The sequence below is a fragment of the Tasmannia lanceolata genome, unplaced genomic scaffold (assembly GCF_043159265.1).
Source record: "Tasmannia lanceolata isolate RefF3 unplaced genomic scaffold, GAP_Taslan_0.1 ptg000008l, whole genome shotgun sequence".
Classification (NCBI taxonomy): Eukaryota; Viridiplantae; Streptophyta; class Magnoliopsida; order Canellales; family Winteraceae; genus Tasmannia; species Tasmannia lanceolata.
In genome coordinates this window covers 64546057-64565036 of record NW_027518685.1, presented here as the reverse complement: position 1 = coordinate 64565036, position 18980 = coordinate 64546057, and the positions used below count along the sequence as shown (strand labels likewise).

Sequence of the window (18980 nt, the reverse complement as noted above, 5' to 3'; positions counted from 1 at the left end):
TTCAGAATGTTCAGTGGCCCCACTTTAAAGGATCTAAGCTGTTCATTTGTTGGGCATTAATCCATAGGATGATCCTATCCCTCCGAATGTTTGCGAAATCAAGCTTTTGATGAATCATAGATTCATAGCATCAAATAATGTGTATTTTTGTGGTTGAACGTGTAGTGTAGCTTCTGTGTAGTTTTTAGCTGTCCAACTTTCATGGCTACAAAGTAGTAGTTAGGATTGAATGATTTCTGATTATCGGGCCATGTCGGATCCGACACAATGCCCATCAAATGGACGGTTCAGATCAATCAATGGCAGAGCCCACTATGCCATAACAAGGGCACGCCACATTTTATTACTACTAGTTGCAGACCCGTGCGTTGCACAGGAACGGAAAACAAAGAAAAAGACAGCCTAAAGCTTTCTCCATTGTAAGCAAGATAGCAACTACAAATTGTTGTTGTTTGAAAGAAAAATGCGCGAAACCCAACTGATAACATTACAAAGATATAACACTGCAACACCATGTAAAAAGAGTCCCAAAGTAGCATATTTTAAGTCACAAAGTAGCCTTTTCATAATAGTAAAAATCAAAATTACAAAGAGTAAGAGGAAGTCTCAGCATCAAGTTTTCCTTGGTGTAAAGAGGAATACAAATTCCTGCACCAAAGCTTTGGAAGCTAAGTACCAGTTTGTCCAAAAATCCAAATTCAGCATCATGTGAAATAAACAAAATGGTAAAAAATTAAAGAAAATTAAAAAAGATAAAACAAATGATCTCTTCTCCGAGGGTGCATTTCATCCTTCCTGTTAATCCCCTGTACAACATTTGCTATCAGATGTTCTCTTCTTCGAGGGTCCTTACAATGGTTTCGTGTGTACCTCATCCGGGAAACTCATGTTGATCACATCTCCATGGGATGCAATAATTCCTAAAAGTATCATGTCCAAATGAAAAGCCATGGAGCTTTGATATCAAGGGATAAATTTCATGAAGAGAAACCCCATCATCTGCAAAATCCCTAAAAATGAAAAAACATTTTTTAATACTGAAAACCTTGAGAACTCATTAAGCCAATTCGGATATAGATCAACAGATATCATCCAAAAAGAAATAGACAGGATGGGATTATGAAGGCCCAAGAAAGAAACATTACAGAAACCATCACAGATAAGGTTGTGTCACTTCTACCTGCATCCATGCCAATAACAAATCAGAAAACAGTGCCAATAACAAATCAGAAAACAGAAGGAAAGAAAACCAAAATCAATGAATAGAAGAAGAAAAAAATCTTAAACAAATTCTGGTTGGGGTTGGGGTCCCGCCAAACTCCAGTTTACCCACCCAAAAGAAGCACCGGAAAACCCTACCAACATAATCTTCCAAAATGTACAAACAAAATAAGATAGATATCTCAGTTTTTGCTGTATTTCATGCCGGCCGGCAAAGAAATTGAAAAAGCAGTCGGCTCTTTTGCCAAGCCTTCATGCGTTTGTTAATAAAATTGGTAGGAAGAAAAGGGACGGAAGGAATAACTCGTTTGAAAGTGGAAACGTTATGTGGAAGGCCCTTTAGAATAAGAAACCTCTTTTGGTTTCTCACATGAAAAAGACAGGTGCAAAATGCCTTTCTGCGGAATTCCCTAGCAAATCCCTAATATTAATATTAATCCTGTATATATATAGAAAGCAGAATTTCATCCTTCATTTTGGCATCTTAGACTTATGATCTTTTTTTCTTAATTTTGGTCTGTTAGACTTCAGAAGGACCATAGAAAAAGTTTCAATCTACATAGTATTATGCATTCCATACCATATCGCTTTACATTAACATCATCAATAGACACATACTAAACTGTAAAAACTGTAATAATAGTTCTATATAGATTTAGAACTCAAGTATTTTGAAATGGATGAAAATAATCCATCTCTTGAAAACAGAAGCAACAATTTATCTTAAACACGTATGATGTCTAGCATGCTCCCTCTAAGCAGTAGCTATTAGAGGGGCAAGAATTTTAAACTACTATTCGTCTAGTATGGAAAAATATATTTTCCTTGTATATAAGCTAATTAATCTGACATTTTAAGAGCACAAACATATATATATATATATATATATATATATATATATATATATATATATATAGAGAGAGAGAGAGAGAGAGAGAGAAGGGGGGGAGGGAAGGAGGGAGGGAGGGAGGGAGAGGGAGAAAGACATTTATTTATGTAAAGAGAAGGTATTTACTTTGCTAATAAGGCCAACAGTTACTGAAGTGCATCCTCATAAATTTTTTGGAGGATATCTCAAGGTAAACCGTAAACATCCTGCAAAATTGACAAATGGCACCATATAAACATCAATGAAAGAAACTAAGATGATTAGTCAAAGGAAATGATAGGCTTACAACATGTCTGGCATGCAAGAACAGAGCATGGATCATCATGTAATTTAACAGCACTACTCAGTGTCTGCAAGTGAATACCTATGATCAATCTTCGAAAGTGAAGGAAAAGGTTCACCTGAATTACCTAGACATGCTTGTGATGAAAGTAATCAAATGGAATTGGGTGCATAGAGCCCTCATTGGCCAAGTTGCAAATCTCCAGATATATCAAAGGCTATAAATCAGTCCGACAGTAAACATCATTTGAGTTTTTTATTGAAAGAGCATCATTTGAGTAGTTAATATGATTTAATATTCTTCAAACTGCAAGGTAGAGAACCAAATAAATAAATTGAAAACAATTTCATTATTGATTGAAATGGTAAATTCCTAGACTCAAGCATAAAACATATAATTAATAAATTGGGAAAAAATAGATTTAAACGAAAGCATTTTTCTTGCATGGAGGAGAAAAGAAAAAATAAAGAGGGCAGGGTAATAATTTGATAAGAATACAAAGAAGAATCACCAGAAGAATTCCTTAATTCCACTACATAAAGAGATGGGTCTAGGTAAAACACCTGTAGGAATTTTGGAAATCTAATAATCAATGATTCAGTATTAATTAACTACCATGTTGATAGGGATACAATATAAATTCAAATCACCTGAAGAACTCCTTAATTCTACTACATAAAGAGAGGGGTTTAGGTAAAACACCGGTAGGAATTTTGGAAATCTAATAATCAGTGATTCAATATTAATTAACTACCATGTTGATAGGGATACAATACAAATCACAATTTGCAATAACTGGCTTGAGGATAAGTGCATATTTCCAACAGAAACTGATGAATTCCTTCTTCCCATTTGGTAAGAACCTTTCTAGTTTCTTCACTGCAACCAATCTACCATTTCCAAGGCTTCCATTGTAAAAACTTCCAAACCCACCTAATTAGAAAACAAACCATCAGGATTAATAAGAGCAACATATCAATATCTACCAGTTAGAAACTCAGTAGAATTGACTCAATGCTTCTCTTTTTCTGAAAAAGAAAAAAAAACCCAAAACCCTATAAAATAACCCTAATGAAATTTGAGGAAAAAAATGAAAGGAAATAGCTGAAGCAAAAAAAAATCTCTCAAGGAATCTGGAAAAGCCCAATGAAATTTCAGGAGAGAACCAAATAAATCTCAGAAAAAACTGGAAAAAATTAGTTGAAGCCCAAAAAAACCCAAAGCCCAAACGAAATAAAGGGGAAAATAACTTACCTCTTCTTCTTGCTGGATCGGGAATATGAAAAGGGTTCTCTGGAGAGAGATCTATACGAAATCCTAAACGTCTTTTGCGGATAGTGATTAGGGAGAGTGGATGTTGTTTCGTTTTTTTCTCATCGGTAGCCACATTGATACGTGCAGTTATCTAACTGCTAGTTGTGGGCTGGCTTCCCATGTATAGAAACAGTGAGGAAGGAGCAGCGATTTAAATATAAGATAGTTTTAAAAAACATAATGCCTGAAATTTATGGAAATTGGGTGGAGGTGAGGAGGTGCGACGTTTGTGGAGGAACAGTGTCTTTTGAAAAACAAAACGGTACGTTGTAACGTTATAGGATTCTGCTTTTCTGCTTTCTCTATAGAGGGGGTGCCACGTGGCAGCACTACGGTTATAGGATTCTGCTTTCTATATATACTAGTTTGACACCCGTGCGATGCACAGGGCCGATAAAAAATTAAAAGAGCAGTAAAGAAAATGCATTAAAATGAAAAAAAAAATTAAAAGGCTTCGAATAAGAATGTTATTACATAACCAATCACACATTTTCGTATGCAAAGATATATATGTTAAAATAACTAAAACACCCATCCAATGTCATAAAAGGAAATGTTACCCCCACTCATTGCAAAAAGAGAAGAATTCCTAGCTTTCCTCCCTAGAAATATGAAAGTCACAGATGGATGTATTAAAAAAAATATTATTGATATAAGTATAGGCCCGTTCTAAATTGTCCAAGATAGATATATAAATGAGAAGCCATTTCAATTGTTATTATGAACAATGTATAGGCAGGTTGGAAATTGTCAGCACTGGATATAATTCAGGAGAAGACGTCTCAATTGATAATGGCAATGGCTTCTTATTACTCCCAAGATTCCTTCAATTAGTTTTTTTTTATCAAGCGTAAAACTGAAGAAGATGTCTCATTTAAATAGACACGATTTGTTTAAGTAAACATGATTGTACATGTTCTTTTGAGCTGACAAATTCAATTTTTTACCAGGTGAGATAATTTTCTTTTTTCTTGATCTATCACAGAACCTCAGATGTGATATATGGCCTTTGAATTCTAGTATTTGAGCATTGGTCCCTCCATAAAGAATTAAACTTGTATCACAGGACCTCAGATGTATCACGGACCCGTGCGATGATGCACGGGGCGGCCCAAAAAAGAAAGCTTTATAATATATCTTTTTTAAATAACGATTTTCCCAAATTTTTGGTAGATATTCTTTAGTATGCAAGTTTGTGAATGATTGTCATCTGTGTTAGTAATGTGAGTCCAAAATTGAATATTGGACTCACAATCGGTTCTTAAACTCCGAAACTAAAAGGGCATTGGTGAATCAATGTCAAGAACTGAACATGTTTATTGCAGAGCAAACTCAACTAATTGGGTTCATAGACCACCCTTAAAATCATGAACTGTGAATTGAGCTTTGATGGAACCAAACAGCAAACCTGAAAACTATGGCCTAAACAAATTGTTATGAAATAATGAAAACATAAAGTATAACTAAGTAGCGAAACATGGAACATGACATAAACTAACTATTTCATGTTTGCATTGGATATAGAGGCTACAATCATTCTAGGAAATTATGATATTACAATAAATGGACAATGATACGAAGTATTCATCAAATGATTCCCATGTAGTTTGTCACCAATGTACAATGATTCACGGGACAACCTGTGCTATGCAGGATTGAGAGTAAATTTAGGTTGAAAATAACATGATTATTATATGCAAAGCGAATGGCCGAGGAGTAAAAAAGGAATAAAAAAACAGCAAACAATTAAAAAAAATGAAAAACTGTAAGAATTGCTTCAGACCTACTAACCCTTCATTCAGATCTTAAGACCAAGTTTCAAAAAAATAAAAACATGAGCTAATTTTGGATGCTTCCAGTAATGGCAGTTGCACAACCCATCACTTATTCCAAATGACTAATTTTGGATGCTTCCAGTAATTGTCATTTCAGTCACAACAGGACCTCCCTGGCTTTGAATTGCATAAATGTATTTGTTCTTTTCTTACTAAAAAATCTCAACCCTAATAGAGAAACAGGGAGAGATTCCAGCTCCTTTTTTTCTGTGAGTCATTATAATACGACTCTAAAAGAGTAAAAAAATCCAATTCAAAGAAGATTGTTTAATGCTTTTACATGGGTGGAAATCCAAAAGCTAATAAAATTCTTCATCTTAAAAATGGGTATCAACTAAGATTGTACAATTCATGTTATGATGCTGTCTATAAAAACATACTCATTTCATGGGTAACAAATGTTAAATCGAGGAAGAATCATTTGGAGTCGTCTAGTGAGACAACCAAGAAATTCTACACACGAAACATGTCCAACTGTTATAATCAAACTAAAGTCCAATCCTTACCCAATTCAGGAACTAAGCACCCATGGAACTAATTTTGAAGTGATGAACGAAGCTATCTGCAAATTATATGACATCAAATCCAGAAAACCCAAGAAATTCATAGTCCTTATTTTTAGTCTTACAATTAGGAAGTCTCCTTTTTGAATTGAGGAATTCATCTCCAATTCTAATTAGTACATGACAGTGTTGATCCTTCCTACCTCCACAACACATTCATCTCCAATTCTAAGCTATCAGCCATGTAATTGCCTCTAAGATTAAATAAAAGACTGTAAAAATTACAAACATGCAACTCCTTGCAATTTGTCACCGATATAGTCACAAGAGACATCTAATAGATAGCATCTAATAGACATCTAATAGCTTTAGAAGTTCAGCTATTTACAAGTACTTAACGTACACTTTCTTCTTATCTCTCTATCTATACAGCGGGGCAGGGGCGTGACAACATGCTTGTTATGGAGTGTCTAGCAAGGGTTCAAGTGAATGGTAGCAACTCTATCAGCAGGGTCATCAAACACTAATAAGGTTTTAAATTTCGGATTTCGGTCAACACCGACACCGAAACGTTCCGAAACCGAAATTTCCGAAACGTGCCAAATTTCGGTCGAAATCTAAGATAAAATATTATTTTTTTATCCGTTTAAGAAATTTCAAACAAAATTACAAAAAATTTTGGGAGAAAAATCTGTTGTTGGCTTACCGAATTTCGACCGAAATGTTGGGATTTCGGCTGAAATTTCGTTTTTGGTGAAGCCCAAAATTATAGCCGAAACCAAAATTTAAAACCTTGAACACTAATAACCCTTATACACCCTTATACAAGACAGGGTTACAAAACACATTAATGAGAAGAAACATATATTAAAGCACAAACCCTAACAAGACCAACAAAAACTAACCTTTTTCTTCATTTTTTCATTTCAAGCATTAATGGGGATTGGTGAAGGGAGAGGGGCAGTAAATAGACCTGGCAAAATGGCACCCGTACCCGCGGGTACACCCGGCCCGTAGCAAAATTTGCGGGTACGGGTACCAATTTCATTACCCGTCAATAGGGGTGTCAATTTTGGCTCGGGCTCGGAAGCTCGCTCGAGCTCGGCTCGAAAAAAGCTCGGCTCGAGCTCGGCTCGAATCCTTAACGAGCCGAGCCGAGCCGGCTGGCCAAGCTCGTTAAGCTTAACGAGCCGAGCCCGAGTTAGGCCAGGCTCGGCTCGGCTCGGCTCGTTAAGAAACCCACATTTTTTATAAAAAAATATTCAACTGTGTTGTCAAGATCATCGCAGAAAAACGCAGCTGTGTTGTCAACATCATCACACGAAAAAGCAAAAACGCACAGATGGCACGAAGAAATTAATTTTTTCCCCGTAATTGTCATAACTTTAAACTTTTTGTTAGTATTTTCTTCTTAATTGTCATAACTTATAACTTTTTGTTGGTAATTTTTTATTTAAAACATTATAACTTACCGATTTTACTTTTTTGGTTGTAATGATTACTGTTTTTTCTTATTTTTCTGCTTTTGCTACCGCCATTTGCCTTGTGCGAAACTTTACACCGCAAGCTCGATAAGGCTCGCGAGCGGCTCGCGAGCCTGGCCGAGCCTGACCGAGCCGAGCCGAGCCCGAGCCTGGTTCGAGCCCGAGCCGAGCCCGAGCCGAGTCTTTGACTTAACGAGCCGAGCCGAGCCTGGCCAAGCTCGGCTCGGCTCGGCTCGTTTACACCCCTACCCGTCAAAAAAAAGGCCCGCACCCGTGACCAGCGGCTAGGTCTCTAGGTCGCGCCCTGATGCCCGCAGGTAGGGGTGCAACTCGGGTCGGGTTTTCCAAAACCCTACGCGACCCGAGAATTATCTCGGATCGGGTTGGGTCTAATTTTTTACAGGAAAACCCAAGATTTGTAAACCCGACCATACCCAAGATAGTTTCTCGGGTCGGGTTTTCATTTTCAGCGTAGAATGTTGACTAATTTTGAAGATTGTAGAAAAAAAACAAATCTTCAGACCAAGAATCTCTAAATTTATGTCATCAAATGTATAAATTTAAGGACACTAAATTTTCACATAAAGACATGATTACCTCGATGAAAACAATTGTACCAATATATTGGAAAATGATTTGCTATGTTATTCAAGAGATATTTAAGAAATTCACAGTACACCCATACGACTTGGGTCGAGTTTTGGGTTTCGGGTTTTTTTTCTTTAAGCCGGGCCCTACCCAAGATTGAGTCGGGTTTTCCAATTTAAAACCCGGCCCTACCCAAGGCCCATGATTTCTAAACCCGACCCATGTTATTTTCGGGTCGGGTCGATGCGGGTCAGGTAAAACCTGGCCCAAGTTGCAACCCTACCCGAGGGTTACCCGTCAAAACTAGGGTTAGGTTTTGACACTGATGTAGTTCAGAAATATAGATAAATTTCTTAGCTTTCTTAAAGTAAGGAATGGATCATATGTGTAATTTTAGTTTGACACTAATGTAAATCTGTGTAATTTCTCGGCTCTGTAAATCTATGTATTATTGCAGTATACTAACTTTGTGTAAATCCGTGTAAAAAAACATATGATCCAATAATATTAGTATACTAAGCTATGTAAATCTGTGTAGATCTTCATCTGTGTATTTTCAGGGAAAATATTAGTATACTTCAATAATACGTAGCTTATGAGCGACTGGGGTAAATCCCTTCCCCCTTTCATTGCACTATCACTATCTTTTCTCAGGGCGGGATGTTGCATGAGAGAGCAGCCACCTCTCATGTATTGAATGAATAAGACAAAATGTGTGCCTCTATGTGGTTGCTCTCTCATGCAACAGCCCGCCCGCGAAATGCCTTTTGCGATGGTCCATAGCAAATCCCCTTTTCTCAATTGACCAAATATTTATGTAATGGGGTGCTAAACATACCATTCAAAAAAAAAGGGGGTGCTAAACTTAATACAGTAGAAAATGGGATTATGAGTACAATCTCTGCCGTTGATTTTCTATGGGATTATGGTCCATAGAAAATGAAACCGTTGTTACCGCAAAAGGTTTTTTTTTTTTTTAAATTTAAATATATATTTGCCGAGTTACCCGTGGGTTTACCCAACCCGCGCGGGTTGGGTCTGGGTTAGTGAATAGCCTACTCGCAGAACCGCGGGTATTTTCTACCCGTACTCGCTTTGGAAATAAATTCACCACCACGGTCAGTACAAAAAGTAATAATAGAATGACCACTTTGGTTTTCGACAAGTGCCTTGAACTGTTTGAAGATAGAGAAAGCCTCATCTTTTTGTTTCAGAAAATATACACATGTCATCCTTGAGTAATCATCAGCAAATAGAATGAAATATTTATTCCCACTCAAAGATAAAGTTTGCATAGGCCCACAAATATCAGCATGTATAAGCATCAAAGGTTCATATGCTCTTCAAGATTTACCACTTAGAAATTGCTCACGGTGGTGTTTTCTTAAAGCGCAAGCCTCACACACTTTTCCATCATATTTCAAAGAAAGAATACCAACAGTCATATTCAATTTTTGCAGCACAGACAATCCACCAAAATTCAAATGTCCATATCTTATATGCCATAACATAGATTCATCATTAGATGCACTAAAAGCATTGAATACTAGTTTTGAAAATACTAGTGGAAACATCTTATTTTCTGTCATCTTAATAGACAAAACTAGTTTCATACTTTTCTTATCATGTAGTTTACATTCTCCTTCATCAAAGATAGCACGGTACTCCTTTTTATCAATTTACCCAAACTTAGCAAATTTTGAGCCAACCCAGGAACATACATAACATCTTGAATTTGTTTCTTGCCAACCATTGTAGAAATTACGATGGGACCAATACCATGGGCATTAACATGATTGTTATCACACATCCTTACTCGTAGTTTGATAGTTTCATCTATTTCCAGAAAATAATCCTTGTTCCCGGTCATGTGGTTACTACAACCACTATCTAAATACCATATTTCATCATTCAATTCAACATTAGCAGTAAGACATGATACAAACACGTTATCTTCTTTTTCAACTTTTTCATCACTTTTCTCTTCATGATAGGTTGCTTGTCCCCTAACCTTTTTTTATGACCACTTTTTTCAATATGACCATACTTTTTGCAATAAAAACATTGTGGCAAATTTCTATTTTGATTTCCACTATCCTTATACCAACAATCCTTATCAGCATGGTTTGATCTTTTACAAATGGAACAAAATAAAGAAGTAGATTCATTGTTACCTCCACTTTGAATTCTTTGATAACCACTGGATTGGCCTTTACCTCTTCCTCTACCGCGGAATCCACCACGTCCACGGCCTCTTCCTCCTCGGAAACTTTTATTTGAATCATCTGATCTTTTCTTCAAATCCACTTTTGATTGAAACGCTTGCTCTCGTGGATTTTCTATAGTCCTATTCAATCTCTGCTCATGTGCTTGCCAAGAACCCATTAATTCATTCATAGAATATTTAGTTAAATCTTTAGACTCTTCTATGGCAGCAACTACATGATCAAATTTATTTGGAAGACTCTTTAACACTTTTTCAACAATTTTTTGATCAACTAATTTTTTCCCCATAAGTTCTAATTTGATTTATAATAGAACTCACTCTAGAGAAAAACATTTGAATTGATTCAGAATTTTTCATATTCAAATTCTCAAAATTACGACGAAGGGTTTGTAACTTAACTGAGATTACCTTCAAAGTACCTTGATATTCCTCTTGAAGCAAATCCCATGCTTCTTTTGATGTAGCTGCAGCCATGATCCTTGGAAATATTGGTTCATCCATGGCTTGTTGGATAAGGAAGAGAGCCCTTGCATCTTTCTTTTTACTCTCCTTTAATTCATTCTTTTGTGCCGCGGTTAATCTTTCCTCTTTTGCAAAATTTTCATAACCACTCTCCACCAATTCCCGCAATTCATAAGACATAAATAACGTATTTATCTTAATAAACCAAAATTGAAAATTATCACCTTTAAATAAAGGAACACTTTGCTGAAAATTTGAAAAATTGGTGTTACTGTTGCGAACTTACCGAACCCTTGCCGGTGTTTTCTTGAATTCGCCCTTGCTTTTCTGCTCTGTGGAAATCCCAAGACCTTATGCTCCGATACCACTTTGTAGAATTTTATGCAATAGAAAACATAAAGCAAGATAGAAGAACAAGAAATAATTAACACAAGAAGATAATAACCAAGCTTTTAAATGCTAAAGCAGATTCTCTAGCTAGGGGTGGTGTTCTTAGATCTGGTTTAGAGTGGTTTGATTACCTTCCTCCTTGATTTATTGTATTTTCTTTTTTTCTCTTTGTATCTTTTCAGGACCAACTCGGTTCTGTTTTTATATAATTCTGCCTTATTCAAAAAAGAAAAAAAAAACCAAGCTTCTATTGAAGGAGGAAATAAGAACAGTAGAATATAGTGGAACTTTTTCTCATCAAAAAGTATTGTTTCATAACTTTTCCATTCATCTATCAAATAACCATATCAGCCCCTTTAAATAGAATTGTTGCCGATGCAAAACAAAACAAAAAAACTCACGTTTCTTACTACTACTTCTAAAAGGCCACCACTAACAGTTGGACTCTTTAAGATAAGGAATAAACAAAAATTACTTCACTCTGGAAACCATGACCGACTCAAACACATACTTAAAAACGTCAAAGACTTGGGTGGGGTTAGGTGGGCCCCACTAAATCATGCACCGTTTGAATTATACTCTCCAACACTGCCTAGGACGATCTGCACTCAATAAAGGACACCGAGGATGCTCAAGTCAAAACGGAGCACCATACAGTATGAACTGAACCCTCATGGTAGGAAGAGCTTTAAGGAGGGAGGGAGTGTTGGAAACGTGTTTCCAGTAAGGTGGCCCACATTGACTTTCAAATAGGAATTATCTTCACTTGAGAGATATTTTTCACGAAGATTATCATCTTACTAAGTAATCATTTAACAGCCTATAATTCAAATAACATGATGAGATGATCGCATTTAAGAAGTGCTAAAATGGATCATCTCCCTCTTATATGCTGTTTTCGATGACCATCTCCACAAGACTTCTCTCATTCTTGCCTACCAGAGAATGAGAAAACTAAAAAATCAGGAAGATCCTATTCGACAAACCAGACCCGTTTCTCCAGATCCTGCAAAATACAATTCCATGAATCATAGTGAATCGACAATCTTAGCCATTTGCCAATGACCCACAAATGGATAATTAAAGAGAACAATAGGTAAAATATGAGTTAAATCCGCACTAATTGAATGGTTAAGAATGCCCATTTCCTGCAATTTTTACCCTTAGGTATAAAGAGAGAACAGATGGACCATAGATATCTCACATTCTCCAGTTGTTGTTTTTTAAAGATAATTTGCATTCATAATATAAAAATTACAAACACAAGATGAGTATGTCCTCATTCTTTATTTATACATTACTAGACTGAAAAGAAACATTTCCCAAAACACACTCAAGCAAGCCACAAATCCTAAGAAACACATAAAAAAGCAAGCGCTCAACGTCCTAAAATTCAAACAACAAACCCACAAATCTGCTAAATACTCCTAGAGCAATTCTTACCAACATAGTGAATGGATCCTATCAGCACTTGCCAAACATCCCTTCTACATCTCGAAGAACATGAGATTCTCAATATCTTTATGCATCTTCGGGAAATCCACCCCTTCATGGTAGAGGCGCCCCCTGTAGGCAGGCATAGTAGACAGGAGGAACCAATGAAACTGGCTTAGTGCAGTAGGAAAATGAGTAACAGAGGTTGTAAATGAGCCGTTGCATCTCGTCCAAAGAAAACCCATGCTCATCCCAGAGGACGCGATAGTGAGTTGGCTCACTTGTGCAAAGGATCCCATTATTATGGGTGCAAACATAGAAATCAAAACCGATTGTTGTGTCGATAATTGTCCCTGGAGGGATGTTACCTCTCTTTCCCATAAGATGTGGCTTCTGCACCCCCACGAGTGTGATGGTTGGGGAGTACCCATTTGACTTGATAGCTTTCTTAAGATCATCCAGCTCTTTGCTTATAACCTTGTCGCTCTCGCTAACCCCATTGCGAAAGAAAATAATCTTCCCCGGCTTGATCTTGTTCATGCGAGCATAGGCTTGTATAAGCTCCAAACACATCTCACCAAGCTTCCATATCTTCTCAGTGCCGTGGGGCTGTGCACAGATCCTAGCAGCATATCGGTTTACTCCGGGCCAGTTCATACTGGCAGCAATAGAAGCAATTGATGGGCTTGAAGTGTTAAAACCACTAGGGTGGTTGACATCGGCACCAATGAAGATAACATGGCGATCATCATCGAGATGAGGGAGGCGATTAAAGAGACCGATGGTGCTGTCCCCAACCTTGGAACTGATCTTGAGGGCGAGGGAAGTTAGGTATTGGTCTTTGAGTTGGTTGGCAAGGTAGCTCATACAACACTGGGTTTTGATTCCAATGTCTCTCTCACAAATTTGCTTGATAATCTCGTACCCATTGTGGCGTTCTGCCATCACACAGATAAGAATCTGCAATCGTCTCCCCGCACGCTTATGAACATAGGTAAGGAGTCCATAGAGTTGATTGTAGTTGGAAAGCACGGTCATGTTCGATCCATGGTAAAACAGAGGAGTCTCTTCCATCTGGATACCGAGCTTGTTGCAGTGTTGGGCAAGATATTGAGGGAATGATTGAACCATCGGTTTGTGCCATTTACATGTGGGATTTTGGCTAAAGTCAAGGACTGCCCATCGCTTGATATGCTTTCCATCCTTATTAAGGAGGTTCCATTGGCCATCACCTTGAGAAGGTTTCAAATTGGGTTGTTTGAGAACCCGGGTGGTCACTTCTGTCATTTCTTCTGATATTTTCTTGCTCACAGCAATACCAAAATGTTGGGCAATCTCTCCCCTATTTAAAAAAAAAATTAGGAGAACGAGAAAATAGTTATGCAAATGAAAATTCAGAACTATTTGTATAACAAGTGAGATTCACAAATTGCAGGTTACAGAAACGGTTAGAAGATAGAGAAGGTGTACTCAATGATATTTGGCATATAGAATATAAGATCATATATAAGCCAATGTCATTCCTTGCGAAAAAGAACCAAATAATGACCAAAGGAAAAAAAACTCAAAATAGGTGATAATAAAGTGTTATGTCCATACCCACGCGGTCTATCACTTGAACTAACCACATCCCTTCCTTGTAGGATCTCCCGCAGGATTGATGGTTGAATCCCTTCATAGAGCCTTGTGAGCTCTAGAGAATTTACTGGCATTATAGTGAAAGTATAAGTATGAGGACTGATATCCTCTCCCTTGGGCACTGTCACTTTGAATCTACCAGTTGGTAGTTCTACTGCACTGTGGATGTTCTTCTCACCATCATAGGCTATCGCTGAACTTAAAAACTGTGTTGGGTATTCAGAAAATAACTTGTTCGCTATCATATGCGCATCCGATTTGGAAACATTAGTATTAGGTCTAAACGGTTCCTCAAGTTTGATGTCAATATCATAGCGACGGATAATCATTTCAGGGTGGAACTTGATCTCTGTGAATTAGATAGATAAATCAGCTAATCTTGTAAACTCATGAATCAAAATTCGAAACTAAATGTGGCAATGACAGTTTCAACTAATGTATAAGGCATAACAAGGGTCATTGAAATAAAAATCAGAGTTAAATAAAGAAAAAGGATACTTTTTATTTGACGAATCTTTTTTTGTCTTTAAATATTTATATCCAAAGGAAAAAAACAAAAATACAAAAAATTCAACAAAGAAAAAAGAAATAAAAAAATGACTTTATTCACATATGTTGTGTCTATTACATTAAAATTTAGTCTGAAATAGAATAGATAAAAATCAGAAGTTAAAAAATAAAATTTAATAAAACAAGGAGACAAGAAAAGTAGAAAATGAAAAAAAGTAGAGATGTAAATTTCTTTATATGTAATAAATATCTTATGCAAGTAAATTTCTTTATAGCATTATGAAAAGAAAAAAATTCTTTATAGTTATTAAATACTTGCATTTTAAAGCCTCTATTCCTACTCATAAAAACTTAATCCTAAAGTCAAGTGTGGTTTTCCTGCAACTATTAATCTCAAAACGCCCAAACTATTTTTAATAAAATCCATCACATTGGAAATTTCCAATCCTAATTAAAACATTTACTAACGATATTTCTACTCATAAAAATTTAATTTTAAAAGCACTTATTTTCATGAGGTTTTCTTGCAACTGTTAATCCTAAAAGGATCCAATTATTCATCATGAAATCCATCCCATCGAAAATTCCAAATCCTAACTATCACTTTACGAATATCTATTTCTGAAAATTATTCAAACAACCCATTTAATCTCCACTGCAGGAAAAGCAAAAAACATTCAAACTTACAAGAAACGCCTAATTAAAAAGCAATTTCCTAACAAAAAAAATCTTATCTTACAACAATTACCATACAAAATAGCCAAAAGATGGGAACCTGGTATAGTTTTTATACGGTGTAAGCCCTTATACTCCCGTATTATTCAAAAATCATTTCTATAGGATGATCCCAACCCTCCGATCTATAGATCGAACAGCTATTATCATCCTATAGAAATGATTTTTTGGGCACAACCTATTTTTTCTTTTGTACTTTATGGCCCATCACACGGACGGTTTGGATCATCCTATAGTAGGATCCGTACAGTACTTTTTGAAAAATACGGGCCTATAAGGGCTTACACCATATAAAATCTCCTAATTTTAATGAGAGAAAAAGAAAGGGATCTTAAATGATTGAAGAGATGAAGATTACCAGATATGCTCGAAGCACCGATGGTTTTGTACTGAGTATTTCCTACTTGGCCACCACCACCATGGCCGGAAAAACTTGAAAAGTCACCCGAATTTGGGTTGGAATGCCCATAATCCACCTTGCAAGGGCTGCCTCGGCCAGAATTCCTCTGTGGATTTTCTACAGTAGCTCTTCCTCTCCCTCTCCCTCCTCCTCTTAAGCCCGTGGCTCGTGCTCGACCAGAATGATTTTCCATCACCACTACTTGTGTGCTACTAAACAGAGACTTCTCTCGGTTATTTGTTTGTAGCACGATGGAAGGAAATAGGCCAGAGGTGGACTTTAAAGTAGATAGAGAGAGTGATAATGTGAATGTGCAAGGACTGAAGTGCCCTTTTGTTTGATCTCCAAGTTTCCACACAGTCAATGGACCAATTACCAATGGGGAACAAACATTAGGCAAAATTATCAACAGGACCCATGCTTTTCAAAAATTATCAACTCGGGACAAAAGAGGTCTTGTCAGTAAAAGCTGGACGAAAATACCCTTTGGCATTTACAACACGTTTTGACCTTGTTTTCTCCTTCTTCCCTCTTCTTTTACTTTTCCATTATCACCTTCTTTATTTTTTACCCTACTAGTCATCTTCCTCCTTGTTCAGCCACCATTGTTGCTGGCAAATCTTGAAAACTTGAATGTTGAGTTCTTACCATCTATCTCTTTGTATTTAGGTTTTGTTTTTCTTTTTTCTTTTTTAGGGTTTTGCACTATTTTTCATTCATCTGTTGCTGATTTATCTTGTTTAGGGTTTAAGCGGTTTGTTTTTTAGGGTGAATTCTGGAGATACTGCATGGATGGCTTCACTCACTTTTTTGGAAGACAAGTGGTTGTATAAGAAAAAGTTGATGTAATACATGAATGGATGGCTACACATTTTTTTATTTACTTTATTTTTTTTTTGTAATACACAAATTGGGATGTAATACATGAAGCACATTTAATGAAAACAACATCCATTTCTTTTGTTATTTCTATCATGAGCAGAATTATAATGCCATTAGAAGAGTTGCTATAGGCAGGGGGTTTTGTAGCAGAAGGGGTTTATCAACTTTCTGGAAGGGGGTTAGTAACTCTCAAAAGTAGGGTTACCAATTTTCGAATGGGCTTATCAAGTGCTTGAAAATTGGCCGAGGGTACTGGAGTTTTGGAAGAGGGTTTTCAAGTCTCTAGGATTGGGGTTATCTAATATAAAAAATGGGGTCACCAATTTCCAAATGGGGTGATCAAGTCCTTAAAAATTGGCCAAGGGTACTAGAGTTTTGGAATGGGGTTTTCAAGTCTCTGGGCTGGGGTTATCTAGTATAAAAAATGGGGTTACCAATTTCTGAATGGGCTTATCAAGTCCTTGAAAATTGGTCGAGGGTACTGGAGTTTTGGAAGGGGGTTTTTAAGTCTCTAGGATTGGGGTTATCAAATATCAAAATGGGGTTACCAATTTCCGAATGGGCTTATCAAGTCTCTGAAAATTGGCCGAGTATACTAGAGTTTTGGAAGGGGGTTTTCAAGTATTTGGGGTTATCTAGTATCAAAATGGAGTCACCAATTTACGAATGGGCTTATCAAGTCCCTTAAAATTGCCCAAGGGTATTGGAGTTTTGGAAGGGGGTTTTCAAGTCTCTAGGGTTGGGGTTATCCAGTATCAAAATGGGGTTACCAAATTCCAAATGGGCTTATCAAGTCTCTTATGAGCACGTTTTTACTTCCTATTTTTTTCACTCGTTCATTTTCACGTTTTTTTCTTTCTACCGTACGATTCATCTTCCTCATCCTCCATTGAAAGGGAGAAGGAGAAATGCAAAACCCTAAAACAAATGAAAAACAAAACCTAGATATTGAGAGATAGATGGGAATGAACTCACGTTTCAAATTTTCGAGTTTTCCCGCCTCCAATGGTGGCTAAATGATGAAGAAGATGACTGGTAAGGTGAAAAAAACAAAGTTGAAAATGAAAAAGTAAAAAAAAAAAGAGGGAAAGAAGAGAGAAGAGGGAAAAGTGGAAAAGCAAAACTTGTTACTTAAGAAAATGGCATTTTCGTCCAGCTTTTAATGACAAGACCTCTTTTGTCCCTCGTTGATAATTTCTGAAAAGCATGGGTCCTGATGATAATTCCACCTAATTTTTGTCCCCCATTGGTAATTGATCCCTATTCAATATAGATTAGTAGAAATTTAAAATGGGATAAGATCGGATAGTCCAGCATTTTTTTTTTTTTTCAACAAGTATTGTACGGCCCACACCATAGGATGATCCAAGCCGTCCATTTGATGGGCTCCAATGTGAATAGGTTGTGGCCAAAACATTGTTCCCATAGTATGATCCTAGCCCTCCGATCTATAGATGAACTGCATATTGTGGAAACCTCCATAGATTGGTGTAAGCCCGTATAGTCCGGTATTGTTTCAAAACACGTTGTACGGCCCACACCATAGGATGATCCAAACCGTCCATTTGATGGGTACAATGTAAATAGGTTGTGCCCAAAAAATCATTTCCATAGTAATATAGTATGATCCTATGGAAATGATTTTTCAACGCAATCTATTTACATTGTGGCCCATCAATGGACTCTATGGACTGTATAATATTTTTTTGAAAAATACTAGAATATATGGGCTTACACAGTATAAAATATTAAAATCTCAAGTTACTAGACACCCTAATTGCCGTATATATGCCGAATTTTTCATGCAATAGACACCGTTGATCCTCACTCATCGTTGGAAAAGGACAAAGTAGTCATTTAAATTAGTGGGAAGTGTCGAGAGCAATAAAGGGCAAAGTAAGCTTTACATTGAGAAAAGTATCGAATGTAGGCCGATGTTTGGAGAAATTACAGATTGCGGGTACTGTTAAAACAAGAATGAAGCACGGGCTAATCTTTAAAATTGGGTGGTGAAAAGACCCTGATACCCTTCTGACATCGACAGAGTCCTCCTTTTGCATTACTGCCTATTAAATTGGCGCACTTCACGAGGCTTCTTTTGGTTCAATTGAATGTGTATTTGAACCCCGACAAAACCGTGGGTTCGTTTCTATCTTGGCCGTCGGAAATAACTAGAGACGGATGG

At 36.8% G+C, this 18980-nt stretch overlaps 1 protein-coding gene, 1 long non-coding RNA gene and 1 pseudogene across 3 annotated transcripts; all 3 read right to left on the bottom strand.

The window, feature by feature from the left end:
* Positions 1-514: 514 nt before the first annotated feature.
* On the bottom strand, positions 515-7718 carry LOC143885468 (uncharacterized). Its single transcript, XR_013253279.1, has 2 exons — positions 2237-7718; positions 515-1180 (listed from the first exon to the last, which is right to left on the bottom strand). It is a non-coding gene; the product is annotated as an uncharacterized LOC143885468 (long non-coding RNA).
* A 2008-nt stretch (positions 7719-9726) lies between these two features.
* On the bottom strand, positions 9727-10986 carry LOC143883158 (uncharacterized). The gene is made up of 3 exons (XM_077386512.1): positions 10764-10986; positions 10334-10555; positions 9727-10007 (listed from the first exon to the last, which is right to left on the bottom strand). The coding sequence occupies exons 1-3, from the start codon at positions 10984-10986 to the stop codon at positions 9727-9729; spliced, it is 726 nt and encodes a 241-aa protein (XP_077242627.1).
* A 1423-nt stretch (positions 10987-12409) lies between these two features.
* LOC143885466 (protein argonaute 2-like) lies at positions 12410-16167 on the bottom strand (annotated as a pseudogene). Its single transcript, XR_013253278.1, has 3 exons — positions 15872-16167; positions 14230-14617; positions 12410-13972 (listed from the first exon to the last, which is right to left on the bottom strand). The product of XR_013253278.1 is annotated as a protein argonaute 2-like (transcript).
* Between the last annotated feature and the right edge of the window lie 2813 nt (positions 16168-18980).